General features: G+C 39.5%; 1 protein-coding gene across 2 annotated transcripts in view; it reads right to left on the bottom strand.

The window, feature by feature from the left end:
- Window positions 1–90: 90 nt before the first annotated feature.
- ATM (ATM serine/threonine kinase) overlaps window positions 91–10,035 on the bottom strand; it is an 85,349-nt gene continuing 75,404 nt past the window's right edge. For both annotated transcript variants that reach the window (XM_088140639.1, XM_088140640.1), the window contains exons 59-63: window positions 6,160–6,246; window positions 3,655–3,769; window positions 3,355–3,418; window positions 1,810–1,946; window positions 91–1,730 (exon numbers count right to left, since the gene is read on the bottom strand). In XM_088140639.1, the coding sequence (XP_087996765.1) occupies window positions 1,547–1,730; window positions 1,810–1,946; window positions 3,355–3,418; window positions 3,655–3,769; window positions 6,160–6,246 (587 nt within the window). In that variant the 3' untranslated portion in view covers window positions 91–1,546. The remainder of the gene's footprint in view (window positions 1,731–1,809; window positions 1,947–3,354; window positions 3,419–3,654; window positions 3,770–6,159; window positions 6,247–10,035) is intronic.

Here is a 10,035-nt window from a genome sequence, read left to right as displayed (position 1 = left end):
AGTTTATGAATATACCTTCCTCATATCAATTTAAAGGCAAATAGACAAAATTCTTCCATATCTTATAATAAATAGATATGAAGACAAATGCATGTTCAAAAGAATGTGGCTTTATTGTACATTTAAAAAGTCAGTTTCTTTTGGACCTCTGCATTTCATAGCATATCAATACATCAACAGTACAGAGTCCAGTACAAAACAAATTAAAAAAATGCTTTCAGATGAATCCTCAAAGGAAAAAAAAATAAGCATTTTCACATATCAATGTTTATAACGTATTTTAATTTGAAAAATTCCTTCAGCAATTTCTTCCAGGTTCCAAAGTACATATCCAAGTTGAGACAAAAAGGATTAGCTTATTACCAAACTGGATTGAATCAATGAAATGTAGAATAAGACCACCATTTCCAATAAAGAAAAAGTTTACCATACATGTTGGACATAGAAAATTCTTGTTAGCATAAACTAAAATGTACACTGGAATTATTCTGCTTGTAGGAAATCTATTCACATTTATTTGTTTAAAAAAGGAAAAGCCCCCCCCCCCATTATTATAGCATGAAGTGGGATAGATTAGCTGGTTATGTTTTTCAAGCCAAAGAAGTGCATTCTTGAGTAATGTTGTAATGAAAAGTAAAAGTAATTAAGCACTATAGAATGATTTCTGATTATACCTATTATTTTGAGTTCCTACTTTTCTTCCTTTTGAAATGTTATTGCTTTCACAACCACATACAGTATATATAAAAAAATATAATTTCTTCTCACCTGCTTTAAAACAAAACATTATATACAACTCATGCATATTATAAATCAGAGATTCCTAAATATTTCTACAGCAGGATACACAGCGTCATCACTAACATGCATGGATGATACACATTTTTATCCTGGGTACATTCTTGTCAGTTTTGTGGGAGTCCTTCCATGAAACCCCTTGCATAGGAGAAAGGCAAGGTGCCCGCTGTGCATACTGCAGTAACAGGCTTGAAGTCAGTTCTATTTCCAATCATTTTAAACGCAGCAGAAACCAGAGCTGCTACTCTGCAGTGGCATTCTTAAACAATGAGTGGGGCTTGCTGAAAAGTATTTTCCTTTTGTTAAAGCAAATTATAACATTGTTAATTTCCTGAAATTCTTTTCTGGGTGTAAGACCACAGAAGCCATGTTCCTAGTCTACCAATCCAAGCAAAAGACAAATCCTCCTGGGGCGTCCACAGGATCTTACTGCTTTCATTCGAAAGATGAAAGCAGTGTTGCCCTGCAAGCTCTACCCCCCTGGGGGAGCCACGCAACATTACGACACACAACAAAAGGGCACGGCTTGCAGGCAAATAAGTGGCGCTGCTGGGCTTGCAGCACAACAGTGATGCTGCTTTCATTACACTGGAATAACTGCAATACAGTAAAAGTTTTTGATTCTCAACACTGTCCAAGTAAAATGTTTATATTCTATTTTCATTAGGAACCATTAAAATGATTTGTGGCTGCTTCTGAAGATCAAATCTATTCTGTTTTTTACTCGTTAAAAGCCAACAGTGCATTTTCATACCCATGGTTTCCACCCTGGGAAAAGGCGGCTGAGATTTTTTGGATCCACGGCTTGCTGTATCAGGAAGTTCACCTGGCCAACCACACTGAGCACAGTACCTTCTTCCATTCCTTTAAGTTTATCCTGAAGTCGTATCAAGACACGCTCTGCCACTTTGTTGAACAACTGGTTTTCATTACTGAGAAGGAAACAAGGGTTTTAGGAAATACACAGTGGTTAATTCATAAATACAAAATAATAATAAAACTTGTCCATACTTTGCTTTTTTGTTACATCCTTGATCAGCACTGCTGAAGGCGGAGCTGACATCAGCCTCATCCTCTGACCTTTGCTGCAGATACAAAGCTTTCAAAGGATTCATGGTCCAATCAAAAAGAGGGTCGTATAGAAGCACCTAAATGTCAAAGGACACAGAATTATGTTTCTAAACAGAGCTTTCCACTGCCCATCACTTACACCACTATATTAACTTTATCTGTCTAGCATAATTTTTAAACTGGCATTCTAGGCCAAAATTCAGAGTTGTTCAATACATAAATTCAAATACTGAACTCTGGTTCCATGAAATAACCCAATCAAACAAATAGAGATAATGTTGCATCAATCTGCAATCCCAAGTGTCATATTTTGCTACTGGCTGTTATTTTCTGTTGACTGACAGGAAGAAAAATGCTCATTCAAGGATTTTATGGCTGTAAAGTATATGGTTTTTTTCCTGTTTATTTTGGGAGTACAGCAACTTGGTTTTAGAAAAGAGACTGCAATTCCCTCACAAACCAACCCTTGATTGAAGTTCTTCCTCATATATAGTGGACAAGGGGTAGCTGTTTTCCCCTTCCCATATATAGAACTATAACTAGAGGTCACCCAATGAACCTGAATCCTGGAAGAATCAGGAAAGACAAAGGGAAATCTTTTTTTACACAGCATGTAATTCAATTTCAAAATTCACTATCGTGAGATGTGGTGCTGACTACCAGCCTGGTTGGTTTCAAAAAAGGGTTGGGCCAATTTATGGAAGTCAGGGGATCAACAGCTCTCAGCCTTGATGTCAGTGTGATGCCTCTGAAGACCACCTGCTGGGAGACTAGTGAGCTTTGTGCAGCTGGTTGGCCACTGTGAGAACAGACTGCAGGACTAGATGGGCCGGGGGTCTCATCCAGCAGGGCATTGCTTGGGTTCTTATGTCTTCAACAGACCCAAATGCTACCCTGTCCGTGTGCTTCAAGAGGCTCTGCAGTTATCCATACAGCCCTTCACAATTTAGCAAGGTAGGTAGGTAGGCAGGTAGGTAGGTAGACAGACAGATAATAAATAGATGATAGAGCCTCTTAGCACTTAATTGAAAGTTCCAACATGATTCATAGTAAATTCATAAAATATTGTCGGTTTTCTGGAGTTTGTTGCCTATCCTGTTGTTTACCATCTCCTTGTATCATCAGGTGCAAAGCAATACAATATGAAGAGCTATCTGCATGCCTTTCCAGATTGGCCCGCTGCTTTTTTCTTTTATTTTGTGTTAAAATGATTGAATGTCAGTCTAATATTTGTTGCATTATAATTCTGATTTATTGGGACATGAATTCAGAATGACATTAACATGTTTCAGTAATAATGTACTACTTGTATATTATATTACTTCCATTTCAATATTCACTGAGGTGGAAGAGTAATCAGTTTCTTATGCAAAATGTTGAATATGGGACATAATGGTCCGACGTGCCAAAGAACATTTAAATGAATGGAAGGTTTTAATATAAAAATTACTTTCAGCAATTTATATGCAGCCAAGAAATGCTTACCTCTACAATAGTTAGCAAGGCTTCTTGAGAATTTCTCATAACATTCATAGTTTTTTCACAGCATCTAAAAGATTTCCAAACAGATTTCAATTTCAAAACCAGTTTCCATTTTAACTTTTATACAAAACATTACAATTTATTTTTCCAGTTAGTAGTAAACTTTACAATCGGCTCCCATGGGCCACATTTTAAAAATGAAAAGAGTTCTTACCAACTCAATTTCCCAAACTGTAACAACTGAAATTCTAGTGTACATAATGCTAAAATGCTTTGCAAGGAATCACATATTATGTGCTTTACCTCCTGAAGACCCCTTCAACACCAGCAATGCCCATGCCATCGACTATGTCTCTTGTCAGCCTAAAAGGTACAGTCTCTGGGGTAGGAAGGATTTTGCCTTGCTCAAAAGCAACTCCTAGTGAAGAGAAAACTGGGTTAAACTTGCTGCACTGTGCCATTGTTTGAACTGAAATTGACATGATTGTCAATCTAGAGACATTGCTGTTAAGAACACACATTTTTCTGGGCTATATCCCTACCACTTGAAATTTATCAAGAATGTGGGCTCTTTGCACCAATAGAGCAGGAGAATAATTATTTTTTTAAAGGCAGGAAATACAGTTGATTGCAGCAGTGGGGTAACAATATATATTTGTTGTTGTAGTTCAGTTGTGTCCGACTCTTTGTGACCCCACGAACCATACTGTGCCAGGCCTTCCTGTCCTTCACTGTCTCCCTGAGTTTTCTCAGTTTCATGCTCATTGCTTCAATGATGCTATCTAACCATCTCATCTTTTGCCGTCCTCTTCTCCTTTTGCCTTCCATCTTTCCCAGCATCAAGATCTTTTCCAAAGAGTCCTCTCTTCGCATTAGGTGACCAACGTATCTGAGCTTGAGCTTCATTATCAGTCCTTCCAATGAGCAGTCAGGGTTGATTCCTTTAAGATTGACTGGTTTGACCTCCTAGCAGTCGAGGGGACTCTTAAGAGTCTTCTCTAGCACCACAGTTCAAAGGCATCAATTCTTCGGCACTCAGCCTTCTTTATGGTCCAGCTCTCACAGCCATACATTTCTACTGGAAAAACTATAGCTTTGATTATGCGGATCTTTGTTGGCAAGGTGATGTCTCTGCTTTTTAATATGCTGTCTAGGTTTGCCATAGCTTTCCTCCCAAGAAGCAAGCGTCTTTTAATTTCATGGCTGCAGTCTCCGTCTGTGGTGATCTTGGAGCCCAAATAAATGAAGTCTGTTACTGCTTCCATTTCTACCCCTTCTATTTGCCAGGAATTGATGGGTCCAGATGCCATGATCTTTAGTTTTTTTAATGTTGAGTTTCAAGCCAGCTTTTGCACTCTCCTCTTTCACCCTCATCAAGAGGCTCTTTAGTTCTTCACTTTCTGCCATTAGGGTGGTATCGTCTGCATATCTGAGGTTGTTGATGTTTCTCCCTGCAATTTTAATTCCAGCTTGTTTCTTCCAGCCTGGCATTTATCAACTATTAAATTACAGGTAGTCCTTGACTTATCACCATTTGTTCAGTGACCATTTGAAGTTATGACAGCAATGAATGAATGGTGGTTATGACCAGTCTTTGGAGTTCCAGCTATTCCAGCACCCCTGCGAACACGTGATTGCAATCTGGTAGTTGGCAACTGGCTTGCACTTAAGACCAGTTGCAACACCGCATGATCATGTGATCGCCATTTGCGACCTTCCTGGCCAGGTTCCCCAGAAAGTCAATGGGGAAGCAGGCAGGGAAGGTTGCAAGTCACTGGGGTAAGTCTCCCTCACTCATGCACTCTCCCCTAGCTTCTCTGCCCTAGTATCACGCTGGCCACTTGTGCAGCCCCGCACACCCAACTCTCACTGCACCTCCTTCACACCTTTGTGCACACCCATGCACTGTCCCCAACACTTGCTGTGCCTCCCTTGCACCCTCACACATCCCTGTGCACCCTGGCGCACCCTCCTTGACCCTTGCCATGCCTCCCTTGCACCCTGGGGCACCCTCCCCAACCCTCTCTATGCCTCCCTCGCACCCCCCTCCCACCTTCCCTGAGCCTTGCTGAGCCTTCCCTTGCACTCTTGCACTCTCCTGCACCTGGCAGCAGCCATTTACCTGCCTACCGGCCTGCTTGCAAGCTACCTGGGTCTTGCAACTTCCTGCTGGCTTCCCCACTGACTTGGTTGTGAGAAACCGGCAGAACGTTGCCATGACTAATGGCCATGGGATTCAGTTGATAATGGCAAATGGAGTGCAGGGATTGGCATTGCTAAGTGATGCAGTCGCGCTTTATGACTGCATTGCTTAGTGATGGAAATTCTGGTCCCAGTTGCCATCATAAGTCAAGGACTACCTGTAGTCTCTTTTCAAAAAGAGGGGTGAGGAAGAATATAACCAATCCAGTCAATGTTTCTGGAGTTCATTATATAATTTTTTTTCATTTTTTCATTTTATTTTTTATCATCTTACACTGTTGCTTCCACTATGACTCAATCAATGGTAAAGCCCTATGCAGATGTTTAGAAATGAAGAAGAATTGGTCTGCCCCCTCCTTACATCAATATTGCTCATGTGATATCGTTATCCTTCAGGTAAAAAGCCTTAATGCAAGCAATGATGTACTGTTTCCTACACATGAAGGTTTTTCTTCTTCAGACAACCACGTTGCATGTTAATATATGCAGGAGAAAGAGGTTGGCAAGAGCAGAGTTAATTAGAATTGCGAACCCTCCTGTTTCTATGATGCCTGAATGGGACTCATGTCAAAAGCTAAACACTTGATCTCCTTTTTTGATACATACCTAGATCAATGTGTACAAGTTCTGCACTTTCTTCATCTAACAGAATATTCTGTACATGTCTGTCTCCTAGACCAAGTATGTAGCCAACTGAAATGGAAATATCACAAAATTAATCCAGAGGTACTTGCACCCAGTCTTTCTTTTTTGAAAGTCTACTGCAAATGCGAAAAGTAGGTTTTTTCTCCTTCCTCACCATAATCTAGCAAGTCAATCTAATGCTCCAATAATGCCCTGATTTTCAAAAGTATCTTTTCAAGGGGAATAAGGAGCTGCAGATAGCTAATAGCAAGATCTATATGCAGCTCTGGTACAGAGTATCAAATGTTTTCATATACATACCCTTTTGTATAGATAATACATACAATAGGTTCATTTTAAACTCCAAATCTAGTAAGTGTTACTACATAACAATGTATAAGATCCAGGAAATACTCATTCAAAAACATGCATCAGAGCAACATACGTACTAACCATCACTCTATTTCTTTTCAGGGTAAGCAACATTATGCATAGCACAGAAAAGAAGTAAGTAATAGTAAGACAGACAGACATGAAAAAGAAACAGCTAAAACTAGGTTACACACCACACACTGTACCCCTTGTTCTCTCCCTGTAAAACGTGCTTCCACTATATCCATACCCTGCCATTTGTTCTTTACACTTATGTTTTTCCAGAACCTCAGCAATTCCCTCCTGCCACACTTTCTAATCCTTCCCTTTCCCTTGACCCATTCACTCTTCCTTCCCTGTTCTGCAGTTTGAACATCTTTCACTCTCTCAACATGACCAAATCACCTCAGCCTATTTCTTTCAAATTGAACACCTTTGTATTCAATCTACATTTATTCACCACTCATTCTTTCTTCACCCTTTTTGTTTTACCATACATGCTTAAATATCCTATTCCTACTGAATTCAACTTACTTTTATCTTTGACATAGTCATTTTTCTCTTCCATATACTAAATTAGGTAGAAAGACATCCTAATACAGTTTTCATTTATTTTGACAAACATTCAGTATTTGCATGTACCAAATACTATCCACTATCTTTCTTACTAGCATTAAGTGTATTTTAAAATTTCTCCATTCATTTTATGGATTTTAGTAAACAATCTATCAAACTCATCAATTTGTTCTGGCTTTTTACCATTTATGTATAACTTGTAATCATTCACTTCATTTCCCATGTGAAACACAACTATCTTGGTCTTTGATCCATCAATGTTTCAATCCACACTTCTTACTGCATTATATAATCTATCTGATGCTCACCACAAATCTTTAGGCTTCTCACCAAACAATATCCAGCTGAAGTGCAAAACTCTGGCCTGCACACCCCTGTCATAAAGGCACTGCACTCCCTACCCCTACCTCATCTAGGAGATACATGTACTATGCTGGCATGCATTTAGGATTCACATATCAAAATAGAAAAGCAAAAGATTTATCAAAAACCTTCTAGGGAAGGGTTATAGCATTCCTTCATTTAAACATACAGTCAGCACTAGAAATTTTGGAACAAGGATAACTGTTTTGGCATTTGGCCTCTGTACACCACCACATTGAAGTTGAAAGGAAACACACCCAGATGGGAGTGAAGTCAGGACTTTCAGCTGTAATTCAAGGGGTTTGACAAAAGTGGGGAAGTACACCCAGTGGCATATACATACCCCCATCATTGGTGGCTCATAAGTAATGGAACAAACCAACATCATGACAAACATAAGGATCGCCTTTAATACTTGGATGAAAATCCTTTGCAGTCAATGACTGCCTGAAGTCTGGAATCCATGGACATGACCAAATGCTGAGTTTCCTCCCTCGAGATGCTTTGCCAGGCCTTTACTGCAGCTACCTTCAGCTGCTGCTTGTTTGTGGGTCCGCCTTCAGTCTTGTCTTCAGGAAGTGAAAAGCATGCTCTATTGGGTTGAGATCTGGTGACTAACTTGGCCATTGAAGAACATCCCACTTCTTTGCCTTGAGAAACTCTTGGGTAGCTTTTGCTGTATGTTTTGGGTCATTATCCACCTGCAGTATGAAGTGGCGTCCTATCAGTTGGGCAGCATTTGGCTGAATCTGAGCAGAAAGTATAGCCCTATACACTTCAGAATTCATCCTGCTGCTTTTATCAGCAGTCAGGTCATCAATCAATACCAATGTCCCAGTTCCACTGGCAGCCATACATGCCCATGCCATAACACTGCCTCCACCTTGTTCGACAGATGATGTGCTTTGGATCATAAGCTGTTCCTTTCCTTCTCCATACTTTTCTCTTCTCATCATTCTGGTGCAAGTTAATCTTGGTTTCATCAGTCCAAAGAATCTTATTCCAGAACTGGGCAGGCTCAGGTGTTAGGTGTTTGCTGGCAAAGTCTAATCTGGCCTTTCTGTTCTTGAGCGTTACCAGTGGTTTGCACCTTGTTGTGAAGCCTCTGTATTTACATTCATAAAGCCGTCTCTTGACTGTAGATGTTGACAATGACATGCCTACCTCCTCAAGAGTGTTCTTGACCTGGCTAGATGTGAAAAGGTTCCTCTTCACCATGAGCAGAATTCTGCGGTCATCCACTTTAGTTGTCTTCCGTGGTCTTCCAGGCCTTTTGCTGTTGCTGAGCTTGCCAGTTAATTCCTTCTTTTTCAGGATGTTCCAAACTGTTGTATTGGCCACTCCCAATGTTTTTGGTATCTCTCTGATGGGTTTATTTTGTTTTCTCAGTCTAATGATGGCCTCCTTCACTCGCATGGACGCCTCTTTGGACCTCATGTTGAGAGTTCCAGTGAACAGCTACCAAATGCAAATGTAACACTCAGAACCACCTCCAGGCCTTTGAGCTGCTTGTCAGCCATTCATTCCACTACTTCTGAGCCACCAATGATGGGTGTGTGTGTATGCCACTGGCTGTACCTCCTGAATGGTTAGTGCCCCACTTTTATCAAAACCCTTGAATTACAGCTGAAAGTCCTGACTTTGCTCCCATCTGGGTGTGTTTCACACTTCAATGTGGTGGTGTACAGAGGCCAAATGCTAAAACAGTAATCCTTGTTCCAATATTTCTGGTCCTGACTATATTTATTTAAAAGATTTATATAGCTGGCTATCTTATATAACAGAACCCTGGGTGGCTCATAAACAACAATAAAAACCGTAAAAACATAAAAACCAATACAGTACCAATATTTGATTTATTGACCATATTATTTTAACAACCAAGAAAAAGAAATGAAAAAATGCAGCTAGATTTTAATTGCTACTAATTACATGTGTGAGAAAAGTCTTTTTATTAAACACTGAAACTAGAACCACTATGTCTTGTTCTTGATAATTTGTTTACTTTTTATTATATAACTGGATTAAATGTTGATAAATTCATAAAGGTCTCATGTATTCTGGAAAAGCCAAACAAAGTGTGTGGTAACTTACAATTAACAAGGTAAAGGATAATTTAATATTTTTCATTTGCTATCAGAATAACACACCTAAATAAAAATAGGGAAGGAAATAAAAGTAACTATCTATACAATCTATTAAAATCCCCATCTTACAGAAAAAAAATGAGCTCAACATTTTAAAAAGCAGTAAGTATATGAACCCATTTTGGTAGTCTCTGGAACCCTGTCTGAAAAATCAGCAGTGTAACTTCCTGCCATTGTGAAGGGGAAAGGCACAAATATTATAGTGGAAAAAGGTTTAGTATAGTTAAAACAAGGATGGGCAACTTGTGGTCTGGTACAACGTATCCTTCTTAGTCTGGCTTCCGGAAACCCTTCCAATCACAACTACCAATTATTAGTGGCAAGGTATCCATGATTTTGAAATGTAAAAACAACAGAATATTTCCAAAGTAAGGCTTTATATACGTTAAAAACAAGCACA

Source organism: Python bivittatus, unplaced genomic scaffold (assembly GCF_059951505.1).
Source record: "Python bivittatus isolate LINGU-HERP-01145 unplaced genomic scaffold, Pbiv_v1 ctg000340_np1212, whole genome shotgun sequence".
NCBI classification, from domain to species: Eukaryota; Metazoa; Chordata; class Lepidosauria; order Squamata; family Pythonidae; genus Python; species Python bivittatus.
This window is presented reverse-complemented; position numbering and strand designations above follow the sequence as displayed.